Source organism: Corvus kubaryi, unplaced genomic scaffold (assembly GCF_017639235.1).
Source record: "Corvus kubaryi isolate FWS band 111438036 unplaced genomic scaffold, C.kubaryi_AGA036_p1.0 split1-131, whole genome shotgun sequence".
In the NCBI taxonomy this organism is placed as follows: domain Eukaryota; kingdom Metazoa; phylum Chordata; class Aves; order Passeriformes; family Corvidae; genus Corvus; species Corvus kubaryi.
Window position 1 is genome coordinate 7,929,789 of NW_024582073.1, and position 17,017 is coordinate 7,946,805.

Consider the following 17,017-nt stretch of genomic DNA (forward strand, 5'->3'; position numbering starts at 1 on the left):
GAGATTCAGGGGCCCAGAAGTCCTCCTGGAAAATGAAGGCTGGATACAAGTGCTTTAGCATTTACTAAGTCACTTTAAGTATCACCTAATAATTTACGCACAAGCAGAGTGTTGATACCCTTTTCTTCCCCTTTCTCTCACCTGTCTCCTAAGACTAATAGTAAATTCATCTGTACATGGAATTTTGCTTGTAGCCACTCTCTTTTCTGAGGTCCTGGACACACAGAACATGGGGAGCACTCCTTGGGAGAAAGAGAAAGGATAGTTTCTTTAATTTTCAGAAGCTTAAAGAGGAAGCCAAAACATGCAGTATTTAATGACCAGCTAAGAAAGCAGAGTAGACAGCTCTCCCTTTGGGTTTTCGTGTGTGGGTGGGAACATGACAACTTTCTCCAGTGCTGAGAGTTGGCCACTAGCTCCTACTCATTTACAAGCCAAGGTAACAAGTGTCTGACTAATTCTCAACCCAGCTAATTATGCCTTTCCACCATAGCAGGGAGTTCAAATTGGTTCTCTTTCTGCACTCAGAGTAGTTTAAATATATATAAACATTTTTAATATATTCCTACAACTGACTGGTGTCTGGAACCAGTTTTAAAACATCCTGGCATGCTTAAATTATAGCGCTACTCCTTTACATGGTAACCATTTCTCTGAGAAAAAGATGAGTCTGTGGGGGCACATGTGAACATAACTAGGTAGGAATTACTGTTGCCTGTGTGGATTTCCAGGGAAATGAATTTAAAACAGAGATCGCTATCACTTTTGTAGACACACTGCTGGAGGAGCTATGCAAAAATCACATCCTAATTGTCCAACAGATGAGATACCTTGCAGGCACGGGAACTCATGTAAAAGCACAGCATTCCCTGTCTGGAGATGTGGTGACATTAATGAAGTTACCTTACACCACTTATTGTGCTTGTCAACAGTAGAAAATAGAATTTAAAAATATCCTGGGATGCACAGTACTGCATGAGGGAATAACTAATGTTACAGAATAAATAAGCAGCTCAGTTTCCATATGAGGTACAGTGTATCCAATATCCCTAATAAGGTGCCCTCACATTTAAAAATCATATTTGGATATTTCAAAGTCCAAATACACCTATTTGAGCTATGTCTAGCAGTTACAACTCCAGAACTGGCAAGGCACTTTCTGCAAGTCTAACATATAGCATGTCAAAGAATCTGAAAAATAAATTATAAAAAATGTAAACATCACATACAAATAGCTGTATGTGGAAGCAGCAGCTATTTAAATAGCTAAAATACATGCAGTACAATTCATTTTCTCTTGCATTGAAAACTATTGCAAGGCTCCCCAAATCTCATTTAGCTATTTTTAAGGCCAAATTAGTCTCTGAAAAAATAGGTGTAAAATACAGGGAGATGAAAATAGCAGAACTTAGAAAGGAAAGATATCCCAAACAGAAAGGAGCACCAAACTGAAATAATGGCAGTGACATTTTCCAGCGGGCTGGGGGCTCCTGCAGGTTGCAGATGCTGAAGAAGCCAGCAGAGGGAGGTCAGAAAGATCCAACAGCAATCACCTTGAGGTATAGACACCAACAGGTTTCAAATTAAATACCTCCTGGCTCGTGTTAGCTTCCATATTGCACGTGCTAAATCACAGCCTTCACTTCAAATTAGTTTTTTGTATTTCCACAAGAAGGGATTTTATATCCAGGTCCCATGAGTCACTGAGGTAGATCAGGTGTAACAACATACACTGCATGTGGAGAAACACACTTGTGCAGAAATAAAATATGTCCAAGTGGCATTATCATGGCATCCCCCATAAAGACTTTACTTCTGCTTAAGTAGAGCAGCAATACCTCCTTTCTTATTTCCCATGAGCTTTTGATGCCTGGGCAATACCAGATGCTGCAAAGACAAGTTGCTTTTTATCCTTGCATGTTTTCCTGCAGAGTTCATTAGGATGCACTGTACCTCCAACCCCGACTGGTGGATGCCATCTGAAGAGCAAATAAACAAGGTGTTCAGTGACGCGGTGGGACACGCGCGCCAGGGCCGTGCCGTGGGGACTTTCCTTCACAATGGCACCTCATATTATGAAGGAACTGACCACCCCGGATCACAGGATGAAGTCTTCAATAGAGGTATGCAAGATGGATCTGGAGATTGATGGCAGTGAGAACCACATCATACGACAGTAGCAACCACTTAATTTAGGAGAGACTGTTTGTTAAACACACTTAACCCTGCTGTCATTTAGGAGTCCAAAGCATGTTTGAACATGTATTGCATACATTTCAGCTTCTCCATCCTACCATATCCCAGTTAACAGAAAGAAATCAATTTCAAGACCTGCTTTATGGGACTTCTCAGTGCCTATTATTTCCAAATCCCTCATAGCACACTCAAAGGGAACGTGCAGTTCATTTCATCCAGCTATAGAGGAAAGGTCATTTAAAAACTCTAAAAATGTCGAAAGAAACAACAGCTACTATCTCTTCAGCTTATTGATAACAATCCTAGGCCTGGACTCAGAAGAGCTGGGTGCTATTTGCTTTCCCTGACAAGAAGATTTAAGTATAAGTCTGCACACTTACAACAAAAAAGGAGTGGTTTCCCATTTGCTAACAGAAGAGAACGTAATTATAAATGCTACCTTAAAATACCACACAAGATAGAAAATCCAGGGACTTTCTTAGCCAACTCTGTCAGGAAATTAAGCTTCCCGAGTAAAACAGAAGCACTCGTCAACAGCAGAATCCTTCAAAGACCCAGAACAATAACAGGCACCTCTAAGAGATAAAAATTGCATTGTATGTCAGACAGACAGTATATTTATCTAGATTTCCAGAGGATTAGAGTTGATCATGACAGTTTTCATTAAAACAAGATTGCTAAAAACAAATTGCCATTTCAGAAGACAGATTTTCCTTTGTCTGTTCCTATTCTGCAGCCATATTATGTAGCTTTAGAGGCTTTAAATTGCCTTTTCTTGTTTTCACTTTCATTTGTGTTCTATATCTATTCCTTCAAAGAGGTGAGGCAATGTGCTGGTTTTGCTCAGTTTTGCTTTCAGGGAGGGGTTGGGCAAGAAGAACCTGGTTTAGTGTTCTGTAGTAAGTGGACATAGGATCCAGACTGAGAGCTATAAGAAAGAGCTGTTGCAGCAGAACTCACAATGGTGCACAACATTGGAAGCAGATATTAGCTTTAAAAACAAAAGTCAATCTACAAAAGAAGTTTAATTTTAAAAGTTTATGAGTTCATTGTCCCTCTAAATTGATCCATGCCAGAAATACGCAATGCCAAAGAAATGATGCCCTTTCTTTTCCACATCAGGGTGTTTCCATCTCCTTACCTTTGTGTTATTTCAGGCCAGTGTTGGCATCCTCCACAGCCTGAACCAGCTCTTCCTGAGGCAACATTTCCCCACTGGCAGGTACAGGGAACTGTTTTTGGGAAAGCAAGCTCACTTCACTTTTGACCATCCTTAGTGCTACCTCATCAGCGTTGACTCTCCTGAACGCGTCTCTCATACTCCCCAGCTTTCCTCACCGCCTTGTGCAAGCCACAAGCATAGCTACTAATGGCTCCTTTTACCCTTCTCCTCCCCTTCCCGACCTTCTCCCCATGCACAGGGCAAGGCAGGAGGCACCCAGCCCCTTCCTCAGAGACCAAGAAGGGCTCTCTGGGGTGCAGCGCTCCTCAAGGGCCAGCCTGGCTGCAGGGCTGAGGAAGTCTCTCAAATTTCAGCTCACCCACACAGGAGCTCCTTCCTGCCCTCTGCCTCCTCTTTGCCTGTGGTTGTGACTGGTCTCTCCTGGCCCATGGGCCATCTCGGGACACAGGCTCACTGTGCACTGCCATAGAGAGGACCTTGCTCAGCCCCCATATGCTTTAGGTCCTCCAATGTCCAGTATCTCTCGGATCACTTTAATTTTGGTGATTTTTTGAAAGGGGGTTGAAAGGCACTCACTGGCCCCAAAATAACTAATTTGTTTTCTAAAAGTCAACTACCAGTTTAGTCACACAGGACCTCACTAGACCAAGGGGTTTAGAACAGCATTCCCTCATTACAGGCAGGAGGTGACTTTCTTGGAGTGGTCACAGCACATGGTGGCCTCTGGAGGAGAAACTCAGTGTATAGAAATGTCACAGTACAGATATCCTATAGTAGCTTTTCGGTGTTGAACTTACACTTTTTTTAAAAGAACTATAATAGAAGATGTTACATTGCTCAGATGGTGTAAGTCTTGCTGGTCTATGTTTAATGTGGTGACACATGCCAGAACTATTTGGTAAAACATGTCAGAACGTGTGAGTCAACATTATACTGTAAATTTGTCCACAGCGATATGTATCATGCTGTATTTTTGTAAACATTGTAATGGTTTCCTTTCAGATGCTTAATTGTATGATGTTTAGGATAGAAACACTTTTTAAGAGTCACAGAACAGAATTACTGAACTGGACAGACCTCTCACTTACTAACTGAAAGATTTGCTGAAGTAACTAGTAAGCCTAGCTTTACTTTTAGTGTAAAAAGCATAGCCAGCATCCTGGAACCACTCACAATCCTCTACTCTCATTGTGCAAAATAACCAAAAGTATAATTTCATCCTGAAAGCCACTTTGGCGGTAGAAATGGCTTTGCAGGTTTGGACCTTTCTTTATGAACAAAATGTTGTCCTCAACTGCTTATGTGCACTAGCCAGTGACATGAATCATGGCCACAGACAGGCATTAACAGACACCAGCTCATATTTTTGTTCATGTTTGGTTTTAAAATAACAGAGTATAAAAACTTTTGTCAGTTGTCTGTCTTTGTTTTTAATTGCCATCATGACCACTTAACCCACACATTTCATTTTAAAAACCCCAAACCTTGCACATCATCTTATTCCAGTTAATTTGTTCATTAGGTGTTATAAATTCATACACATTGAAGCATCTAAATATCTGCAATATGTTAGATTTGGGACCTGAAATAATAGATAGCACATAAGCCCTTGCAGAGGGAAATGTCCATATTTAGGCAGTGTGCTTTATAAGCCAGTACATCCCTTCCCAGCAACAGAAGGAAAGTGCTATCTATCATGTCACTCCAGAAAGTCCCAGGAGGATAGAGATTCTTGTCTTATCCTTCCATACGCTTTAATCTTACTGTCATTTAGGTATCTGCCTTCTCTCAAACTTCGTGTAGCAGCACCGCACGCCCATCTGTGCCAACATGCCTTCGCTATATTTTCTATGACAAATATTTGTGGAGAAACTGTGATTTAAAAAAAGCATTAATCCTGATATTTTTATTGTTATGGTGTAGTTAATTCTATGAATACTTTCTAATGATGATTGTACTGTGTAGAGTAAGTACAGGTTAGGGATAGACCTTTATCAGATATTGTACAAAAGAAAAGTGCATAGTGTAATATAGACTAGTAAGGTTTTTGTGACAATTTCTATAGGATGTGTGAATTGTTTTCTATGTGGCAACACACATTTCTTTTAAAGAATATAAAATCTTAGAGAATTTTTTAAACAGTCAATATTTTTTAATTATAAAGACATTTGTTACCTACAGTTTACTATTTCAAGTGTTAATTCTAATTTGAATATTGATTTTATTACTACATACCTCCAGTTCCATTTGTTCTGTTGCATAAAAATGCACAATAAAAGTTAGTCTCTGGTTAACCTGTCTCTCTCTTTCTCTAGAGGCAATGTTGTGTCAGTGTGACAGCCATGACACCTGGGTCTCACTATAAATATATATTAAAAGTTTTAGATTTATATAAAGTGCTAGAACATTTTCTTTTGCATTAAATGCTTGTTTGGTATGAAGCACCGAAAACCACAGTGAAAGATTATGAAGAATTCAAGTATGAATATAATATAAATCATTTTCACCTCAGTATACAACCACATAGATTTATGTGCTGGTTAAAGAGAGAGACTGCTCAAAAGAAGTACCCATCTGCAATCTTAAAACCTGGATTTTCAAGCAGTGACGTTTAAATCCTATTTTAATTCAGAACCCAGTGATGGCTGAATGTCTCCTGTTCTCTTTAAATGCTTTAGAAAATCCTGGCTCCAGATCACTTGTAGGGGAATTACGGTTACAAACATTCACCACAGCAAGCCACTGCTGCTGGGCTGTGGAGCCAGACGGGCCTGCCCACAGGCTGGTGTCAGCCATTTGAAATGGTTACCAAATAGTGCCATTATAAAACAACACTTTCAGGTGCCTGTAATGCTGTAAAATTAACTGGGGTTGGGCAAGTATTTTCTAGGTCAGGGGCTTCAGCCTACTGCATTTTTTTGGTGAAAATCACAATTAGTGAAAACAATGTACTAACGCCCCACCAAAATAATTTCAGGTAACTCTGAGAAACAGAGGTAAAAAACCTGTATTAATCCATCTGCAAAAAATTATAATTAGCTTATCTTACAAAAACTTTGTCTTCCCAGACTTTTGGGCAATGGCTGGAAATGTGAGGGTAGATCTGGAGGCAGGATGGAAAAGGGATGGGCTATGTGTAAACCAAACAGGGTGAAGGAGCAGTACAGGCAGGAACCCAGCAGGGAAAGCTGGCAGGGAAGAAGAGTACATAAGTAGGGAACCAGAGGCAGCAATTGGGTTTATGGAACTCAAAAACGGAGATAAGGTCTAGCAGCAGAGCATATGGAAGGGGATAAGCATGAGAGGTAGTGCCTGGGGCTGGGCAAGCAGAGAGAAGAGGTATAAGAGGTACCTGGGATGGGAAAGAAGCCGGCCTAGGAAGTAACTGCAGTGGAACAAGTACCACAGATGGGAAGTGTAATTCAATAATGTCGCATTTTATCTTCACCTAATAACCTGTTAAAGATACTGGTAAGGCAATGACTAAACTGTGCTCCTGCTGTGCAACAGTGCTGGTGCCCTCAGAAGCATGGCCCATGCTGGCAGTTGCATCTCTCCTGAGGCACAAGATGTCCCTGAAGAGAACTTTAAGGTCCAAGTCAGACATTGAACCTCATGCATATGAAGGTATTTAGTTTTAACCTCATTTGCTTTGAACAAGCTCATGTGCAATCTCATATTATTAAAGTGTTTGTAATCTTATTTTAATAAGATGACTCACATTGCAAAATCTTGTCCTCAAGAGTTCAGCTAGGCAGGGTTTTCTCTGCCTCCTTCCCTCTGCTGAGGCACTGACTGAAGCCAGCAGACTGCCACTGGCTCGTATGCAGCATGGACAACACTACGATGTGTACCAACTTGCAAAGTCGGTTTCTGTTTGGAAACTGCATGTAATCTCAAAAATAACTCATCTTTCCCTCCCTCTTATTTATGCTCGTCTGCACCATCGGTAACTACAAACAGTCCCCAAGTGCTTGAGGCAACTGTGAATACAGCTCCAGGTGACAATCATATAAATCTTAGCTATTAACAGAGCAAACCAACACCACTGGTGTGACCTGACCACTCCTTGAGTGGGGCCTGTTTAAATCAGAGGCTCTGTCTTGGTTATTTCCTAGCAAGTTCATACACAAACAGCTCTCCAGGGATAAACCTTCCCTGCTGCACCAGGGAGTCCCTTGGAATACCTGGCAGATCTCAGTACGTGACCTTGCCCTATGAATACAAAAACCCTCCTCCACAGACTCTTCAATATCTGAAGTATAAAAGCAGCTTCTACTGCAAATGTATCACATCAAGGAAAAAAAAGTCATATCAGCAGATTAATTAGCTAAGTCAAGACAAAAAAATCTGACATGAACAATGTTGGGAAAAAGCTAAAAAAACGTTTTGTCCTGAAAAATGCTTTAAACTTTCCCACTCATCTGACAGATATAATTGCCTCAACCTAGGTTGTCTTCGTAGGAAAATGGAAAGAAACAGGTTTGCTAATGACTCAAAGTAGTTTCCCATTAGAAAAGTTAATATTAAATTTAGTTCCCATTTAGGAACAGGGTCAATAGTACAGCAGAAAAAGTCTAATTAAACCTTTCAAAAATGCCTTGTAGTAATGTGATTGAAAAACTGAAATTCTCACAAAGTGATGTGAGAACCTCGAAGAGCCAAAACCTTAACTACTTATTAAACTGATGGAAAGAGGGATTTTTTTATTTGCTAAAGGATAATCCAAAGAAGCAGAGCAGCAAGCAGTTCCAACACAGCCCCTTGACAAACAGGATGTCAAGGAAACACCTGGGGCATCTTTCCCATCCACAGCATCAGGAAGACTGTTCCAGGGTGAGACTTTTCCAAGAAGAAAGTTGACCTTGGCACACTCATAAACCCACCAGATGCTAGCCAGAGTATCACACACATCTCCCTCAATGATCCAGAAGTGTCCAATTACCTACTGAGCAGATGGAGCTCCTGGAACACAGATTTTGGAATGAGTCTTCTCCACCTAAAACCCCTGTTTTGAACCACCTGGAAACTGAAGTTCTACACTGAAGGTCAGAACCAATGAAATCAGTGCAAAGCATAAAGGGAAAGGAGCAGAACAGGTTAAAGCCACAACCTTACTGGAAAGTCTTTCTCACATCAAGGTTTCCAAGTTATCCAAATTCATTAGGAGATGCTGAGAAAGTTGTCTTTCATGAGAAAGATGATCAGTGAGGTACAAATCTGCAGCCAAAGACACCTACATACAATTACAACATGCAGAGACAGAGGTTCATAATATGAACCATTTTTATGTGCATCAAATGCAAGATGGATTTTCTTTACGACTGCCTTAGAGGAAAATAAAACCCCCATATTTAAACCCTAAATTTAATGTTTTGTGTATCCAGAGTAGCCTGATTTAATGGTAAACTGCTGTTCAGTCAGTATTTGGGGTAAAAACAATACTTCTCTAAAAGACTGAAGATCAGTTTATACTAGAGCAGTGAATATTTAAGTCGCCTCAAGTGCCAGAAAGAGAACCTAGAAAAGATCTTACTAAGCCTCAATTCAGCATCAGAAGTGAAGAAGTCTAAATTTAAAAAACAAAATCACAAAGAGCTTGGGTAAATCAATACACGTCATTTACTAGGAGCTGAGCTGGCACAACTTCTGTGAAAGCAGAAATTATGTCCCTTTTCCTAAGGTTTTCAAAAAAAGTTTAATTCAAACACTAAAGGAACGTTTACTTTTCATATCTTTTAATAAGTCCCTCATAAAATATTTGCAAAGACAGACAAAACTCATTCTTGAACAGGACTTTTAAGATCACCTCAACCAGCTGACTGCAAGGTCCCACTTCAACCCATTAGCCCCCATTTAACACAACTATTTAGGAATGGCCTTTCAATTAATGCCACAGACAGCAAATAAAGAAAGGCTTTTGAAGATTCCAGGTTACATTATGTGAAAAGACAGAGCTCTCTCTTTCAAAGTGGCTGAGACCACTTGCTTGGTTACTCAGCCCAAAAGACAGCCCAGTATTTGAACTTGACCTCAGACAGACAAGAGACAAGGCTCTCAAGTCTGTCACTTCTCTGCTCAGGCAGATCTTGTGCCATTTGGTTCATAAGAGAAAAAAAACAAACGCAACAAAACCAACAAACTTCCCTTGAGAGTCTCTCAACTATGAAATGAAACATTCTTAGCAATCAGGACATACACTGCGTAGCCAAAATCTTTCCTGCAATATGTTGCTTGACCACTTTATTTCTGGTATCTGATACCATACAGACAAAACCTCCAGTTTTTCAAGTTTCTCCATTTCATCACCCAGGCTTCTGGCATTTTTGACTCTTCTTTCCAATCACATAAAACTTTTTCAGCCTGGTTAGAAACAGTTCTTCCTATAACCAGATAAAGAAGCTGTTTTATCGGTATTAGTGATAAAAAGTGGCACTTAAGTGTATCAGACAGTACATTAAATCCTTTCTAAGCTGGCTAATTTCAAGCTTTTTTTCTTAAGAGGCTTGGACAGCTTTGCTGGGATTGTGAAACTATGGTTACTACGCAAGTCTAACACATAAACCTGACTATACAGAGATATGCAACCTATCTGTAGTACTACCTTTCTTCACGTCATCCCTACATATGGATCAGGACAGGTAGTCTAAACTGGACACACTGACAGTGGGGCCTCTGAGCCAGGCAAAAAGAGCTTTCTCAGTACTGGGGAAGGAACCGCCCTCTTTGAGGGCAGGGGGTGAATGGGATGAAAGGTGGAGTTGCCAGTGAGGTTTAGAGAAATAAAGAAGAGAGCTGGCTGGCCTGGGCAGGTTGCTCCATCACCGAATGCATGCTATTGAACAGTGTGTGCCAGTGCCACAAAGGCAAATTGAATAACCAGTATAAATAGATGGATAGAAACTTTGTTTTGCATCCATAAAATAGTTATATGCAATTTGAATTCAGAAATATAGTGAATCATCAGCTGCCTAAAGCCAGTGTTATTGCTTACTTTTCCAATGCATATAAAATTGCTGAAATTAACAGAACACAACCCTTACTGGCTATGTAACATTTTACTGAGTAATTACAACTTCCAGACATGATACAGAATGTACTGAATTTAAGTATAATTACAAAACAAAGAACATATGCAGGTAAGTATTTTAATGTCTACACCACAAATCAAAATGACTTCCCCATACTAATATGGACTAACCAAGACACAGAATGAAAAAGCCAATACACCAAAATGCAAGGTGCAGGTGGGGAGGGGCTGGTTAATCTGATTAAAAGGCTGCATGGAAAAATAGATTTTGACTTGGAGATTGCCCTTTGAAAGTTCTGCCACCAGTGAAAATCCTCACTGTTGACTTTCAAACTTAATACCATTCTGGCAATAGCCAAAACGGTTTCCAAATGCTTCAGGCATTTTTCAAACACTTCTCACACAGTTCTTCAGCATATTTAATTTGAAGAGAAACTTACAAAATCCCTTTTATATTACATCATTTACAGATAATTGCATTTTTTTTTCTTCTGACTTCAGATTTGAAGCAGCTGATCACAACCCCTAAAGTTTTAAACACAGTCTAAATTTAGATTACAAAAACCAAACTTAATGCTAGATTATGGATCTGTATTCCACTATTTTAACAGACACCTCCTTCCCAGAACAGCACTATGAATGCTGGCTATATAAAAATTTGACTGGGCTTGCTGTTAGTGTAATGCTTATAAAAAGTAACTAAGACCCTTTATTTTAATTGGTGGCTCTGATTCACACAGAAAAAAAAAATGTCCACAAGCGCCCCATGTAATATTGAATATTTTCTGCCTATCTTATAATGTGCTGTAGTGTCTGTGGTATTTTAAAAACATACATCCTTTCACATTACATTTTGAATGTTTTAACTCCTTTTCAGAATGTGATTTAATTAGAAATCTTGTTTATTCACAGACATCTCAGCAAATTGAAAAATACAGACTAACATTCATCAGTGACTACAGCCCACTGCAAGAATTCTCTGGACCTTAGAACAGAGCTTCTCTTTTTCCACAGCACATTCAGTATGGTGCTTCAGTCATTTTCTCTCTGAAAGAATCAATTAATTTTCTCTTTAATTCACTCCAGCTCCCATTTCCACAAATAACACTACTCACCCTCCACTTACCAAACACCTACCTCACCAACAAAGACCGAGATTACATCACCCTTAGCCGTTTTCAGTGGACAAATACGTTTGTACCTGCAAGGCTGAACACCATATCAGGACATAATTAGACAGAGGCTCTCATTTTCAGTACAGGAAAAAAAAAGATGAATTTTTGCTGGGAGTGGGAGGGAGGAATTATTCAACTATCAGAATATTGGTAAAAGAAAGAAAACATCATCCTATTTAGTTTTGTGCATTCTAATAAAATATAATTTCTTACTGTTCTTTTCTTCTGCAATCATAATTTCTTATTTCTGGACAAGTTTTTTAGATGGTTGTCATTCTTTCCTATTTCCAAGTGCTCAATGTCTTGGGTCTTTTCCTTCCTTGTATTCTTTTCTTTTTATCACATACTTTTAGTTTAATTTCTTTTGCTTCAGCAAAGCCTGACTGACTGCAGTTTCTATAGATCATATATCGACTTAGAGCTTCTGTTTTATTTTCCTCAAAGGACATACATTTCAAAAATTGAACTATTGTGCTTTAAAGCCTGGATTTCTATTACTCTTTTTATGTAATATAGTCTACTTTTGATCTTAATGATTTGTGTCTCACTAACAAGAAAGGAAAAATTACTTAAGCTACACAAACCCTCTATAAAAAAAAAATCTTTTTGGTACATCTTGACTTCTCATTTACATTATGCAGGTAAACTGCAAGAGAGATGTTAGTGGTACTCTCTATTCAGAGCCAACAATAAGAATAGTAGCAGCACAATACTTAAGCTAGAAGGAAAAAAGCACACTGTCATTTTATATTCACTTCTGTAAGCCTTTAGGCATGAGCAGAAGGGCAGGTTTTGTACAGGAGTCAATATTCATCAATAGTTCTACAATGCCAAAATGCCTTAAGAACATATGACCATAAAAGGAAACATTTTGTTTTCAAATCTTAAACAATATGGTGTTCTGGTTTCCTTTATAAGGAAAGCATCTAAATCAAGTTTAGAAGAAGGATTACTTCATTGACAATTTTCAAAAATTGCCATACTTTCAATACACAAAGGCATAAAAACTCTTCGTATGAAGACTGTATTTGATGTACTCAGCATTAAGGTACTTCCTTAATGTGTATTTTTTCTTTGTTACAGAAACAAATTGTTAGCTTTGTTACAGCTAAAATGATTACAAATAAGGAGAAAACAGGACTGCAAACAATGTATAACCTAGACAAAGTACCTAAAAACCTTCCTGTACTCTTCCTTATCAAAGAGGGTGCAGTAGAAATCTCTCAATAAAAACTGAGTCTTCAGATACAGCTGAAAAAGCTGCACCTGACAGAATCAGAAAACTTGGTTTGGGCTAAAATGGTTTGTAGCTTTCAAAACAGTAATCTCTATTGTCAACTATTAATGAATAAGAAGTACAGTACAAAATTCACAGACGAGTAGAATTTAATCCTGCTATTAAAAACATAAGCTGTTCATAATGGCCTGTTCCTCTAAAAGTAAGAATCACTTTAAAAAACCAATAAAATCTGTGTGGGAATTCAAGAAAGGAAAAAAGTAGAGCCTAAAAAGCCTTCAGTTCAAGGATGAGTCACAGGGGATAAAGGATGCAAACCGATCCTTAAAAGATGTGTGCTCATGTCCCCACTACTTCTGGACCAGAACACAAACCACCAAACAGTCTGTGTAATACAGTGATCCACTGAGGTATTTACTACTACCACTGTATCCTTAACAAATGCTTTAAAGGTAGAGGGGGAAAAGGAGACCACATCAAATGCTGAATTCTGGTGTATAATGGAGACAATTCAGACTTGAAGTTCATTGCTGGGGGTAAGATAATCACTTCCAAATTTTATGTTTTACAGAAAAAAAAAATCTACAGAAAAACATATTATTAGTATCCAGCCAGCTTGGATTTAAAATACATTAAGATCATTCAGTATATTGGAACATTAAGACAAGCTTTTCAGACATCGCAAGTTTTACAGAATTATGAGACACTGCACAGCATGTAAGCAATCTTCCACAAAGCAGAGAGGGCAGCCACACTTTGAACACAATTTGAAAAAAATAGAACCTGCAAGGCCAGTCTACAGAAATAAATTATTTTAAAACACCACACCTTAATTGAAAAAATCCTAGAATATAACTTTATTGTTAGATAAATCCCATTTCTTTTCCTTAAAATCAATCAGAAAAACCATTTTGTAATTGCATTTGTGATAAAGAAAAGATTCACTCCTCCACACTTTGTACAGTTCTTTAATCTGAGGACTCTATCATGTAAATGTCAACGTATTAGCTAATTATTTTCCCCAAAAACATTAAAGCAAAAGTAAGCTAAGTAGTGGACCCACATCACCTCAAGGTTTTGACTATAAAGACAGTTAAAGGAAAAAAAAGCAGTAAAAATGTTGTATCTGTTAAGAACAATTTGTAAATTATAACATATAAATTAAACTGTAACAGCTTGGAATTACTTTCCTTTCCGACCTGGCAACGAATCAATGAATCAGTACTTCCATCCAACTGCATGACATGTAAACTTCCAAGGTACTGCCAAAACCAGTCCGCCTGCCTTTTTGTAGTACATCACCATCCAGGTCACTTTAAAAAACAGAACTGGGTCTTCAGACTGGTCAACTGTAATGTACCCAAAAACATTCAAGTCCTGGCATCTTGAATTTAACATATTGTGATGCTATAATCAGTAATGTAACTGGGAGACAAGGAACTGAATTCTGTCTTGGAATATAAACAAAAGGTGTGGATGGGTATTTTTCTGACTCAAATAAGGAAATTAAGATCAGAATTCAGAGGAATTACATCTCCAATGAATAAAAAAACCATTTTTATAGGGTTTTGGAGCATATGTTCTGTAAGAATATAAGCTCATGCCTCCTCTTGAAAACAATACAGGAACATTTTGCTATTGAGATAACATTTACTAACCTTGCAGGGAAAGTTCTGCACTGCAAACTGCACACTGACACTACTCATTCATCAGTAACTCCAGCACGCAAACCACTTGGTCACACTGGCTGTCTTCACTAACCTCTGCAAGAAGAACATTTTCCCAGTTTTACTTCTCTTCAGGTTTTTGATTTCTGAAATAACTGGTTTATTAATGTGTTTATTCAAATTCAAAATCCATATAAATATTCTAGGGAGAAGAAAACATGTTATGCGTTACCAGATTCCAGTGCTCTTCATGAATAAGACTAATACCAGGAGAGTGCATTCTGAGAAGAGATGAATTTCACGTAGAAGGGCAAGGAGAAAGGCAAATTATTTATAATGTGCTAAAATATGCTGTATTTATTTGATATGGGAGACTTCCAAATTACCTTTAAACAGCATTTTAATCATCAGGCTTAAATATACTAACTATTTCTACAATAGGAGAAAACCAGATAAAGTAACCCTTCTTTTAAGTTAGCCATAATAAGGGAATATGCTATAAAGAAGCCACCAGTGAATAGGAATTATGGAAAAGGGTACTGAGGAGATCCTTTCACCCACAATTACTGTATGTGAAGCCCCATCTGTAACTTAACTCTGGAATGTTTTTCTACTTAAAATGACCAGCATGCAAAGTGCTTTGCAGTTGTCAAAAAGGCATGTTATTTTAAATTCTCATAGTTCACTGGTAAGTGACACCTAGTATGAAAAAAAAATATTCTAAAATGTTTTTAGTCAAATCTGGACATATTGGTCTCCACAATTATTTGCTGCAATGCTTATAATATAATCTTGAAATTGATTTTTGAAGACTTGTGTTTCATATCAACATTCCTTCTTTCAGCAAGTCAGTCATTACTCAGCAACTGAGTTACTAGGATGGTCTTATTACCACACTCACCCATAAGCAAATCTAATTTTATGTTAAAGTGCATAAGTAATTTTCCTCAGTGCTATTTAAATACAGTTATTTCACTTATATTTCAACTTGCATGTTCAGTACTCACAGCCTTATTAATAAAGGCTGGGTCTCAAAGAATCTGGTACAACTTGAGTACCTTCTGCAGAAAGCCTTGAGACAATTGTACACAGTTGTAGAATTTCACATTTCAAAGTTATAAACTAATCACTTATCTCTGGATTGTTGAGGACCACTGATAGAATTACTCTCCCAAACAAGCAAGCTCAAGTCATGAAAAAATGCAGAGTAAGTGGTTTTGAATTCAGATAATATCTAAAGGTAAATAAATTAAAAATACAATGTATTCATTTGTTTAATTATAAATAGATCGTTTTTACTATTATATATTCCAGCTACATCTCTTGCATCTTCTAGCAAAGACCATATCTGGCAATAGAGTCTATTAAAATATAGAAAGCCAAAAATGCCAGGTAACTTTTAATAAGCACTACCATAAATATCTCCCAGATTACATCTGAAGATACTTACAAATAAGAAAACAAGTGTCAAAGTAAGGAAAAAAAGAAACAAAATTTAAAGAGAGGAAGTGCACCGAAATTTGTACATAGTAATTTTTCACAGTAACTTAATGTACTCTGGCTAAACCCATACAGCTGGCTCCTCTGAGGTGAAAAACCTTGTTTCCCTGAAGTGCAGTTGTAATTGTAATGGTGGCAAAAAGCAGGTTTCCAGGTCATGGTACTTGAGATAAGGCCAGCGCCCATTTGAAACAATTTATCTCACAGAAAAGAAAAATTGTGAAACAATCACACATTTGAAATATTACAATTTAAGGTTGGCAGGTTCCACTGGAACAAACTCTTCCTAGCTAATCTTAATATCTCCCAAGAACCTTTAATGATATCTTGAAAGAAACTAAAGAAGTGCAAACTGACTGCAAAGGGACACAAATGGAAAAACTGTGTTGTATAGTTTCAGGCAGCTGTACATGCCTAACTAAACCTCAAGGTTTAAGTTCTGAATCGCAGTAAATATACTTGGACAGACTCCCCTGTGGAATTTAACTCAAGTAGCTTTTTGAAACTGATTTTGCCATGGAAATTTTTGTCTGCAAGTCTAGCGCTCTTCCAGAAACAGAAGCAGTGCTAACAGTCCAGGAAGCCTACAGCAAAGGAAGCGAGGTATGGTGCTGAGGTCACTGCAATTTCAGAAGCTTTTCAGCCCTTTACGTGACTTCTTTCCACAAGGGTAGCAACCTGAAGATTTCTCCTGTTCAGCTCTACAGTATCTCCAAATCCACATGACGAACATCAGGATTTCGTTGCTGAAATAAAATTTAAAAACAATGTATTGAAAATATTCAAATACATTTTTGTGCATCATTACAAGTAATTTATTTCTTGTATGATATTGTCAACTGGATAACAAATCCCCTTTTTGGGTAACATAGGGACTACTTTAAAATGAGGAAGAGTTTCAACAAACACTGTCCACATTATAAGGCATTTTTTGAAAGCTAGGTCATCTTTTTATTTGAAAAATACTTTTCAACATCATGAATAAATTAGTTCTTATGCTTTATAAAGTATGGAGGAGCTCTCAATTTT

At 38.0% G+C, this 17,017-nt stretch overlaps 2 protein-coding genes across 4 annotated transcripts in view; one reads left to right on the plus strand and one right to left on the minus strand.

The window, feature by feature from the left end:
• BEND4 (BEN domain containing 4) overlaps positions 1-5,673 on the plus strand; it is a 31,465-nt gene extending 25,792 nt beyond the window's left edge. The window contains exon 5 of the mRNA XM_042053863.1: positions 1,932-5,673. Coding sequence (XP_041909797.1) covers positions 1,932-2,149 — 218 coding nt within the window. The 3' untranslated portion in view covers positions 2,150-5,673. The remainder of the gene's footprint in view (positions 1-1,931) is intronic.
• A 4,745-nt stretch (positions 5,674-10,418) lies between these two features.
• Positions 10,419-17,017, minus strand: part of SLC30A9 (solute carrier family 30 member 9) — a 35,178-nt gene continuing 28,579 nt past the window's right edge. For 2 of the 3 annotated variants that reach the window (XR_006020629.1, XM_042053862.1), the window contains one exon: positions 10,419-16,734. Coding sequence is in view for 1 of the 3 variants with exons in the window: in XM_042053862.1 (XP_041909796.1) it covers positions 16,690-16,734 (45 nt within the window). In the remaining 2 variants the exon portion in view is untranslated. The remainder of the gene's footprint in view (positions 16,735-17,017) is intronic. The other variant, XR_006020628.1, reaches the window with a different exon arrangement.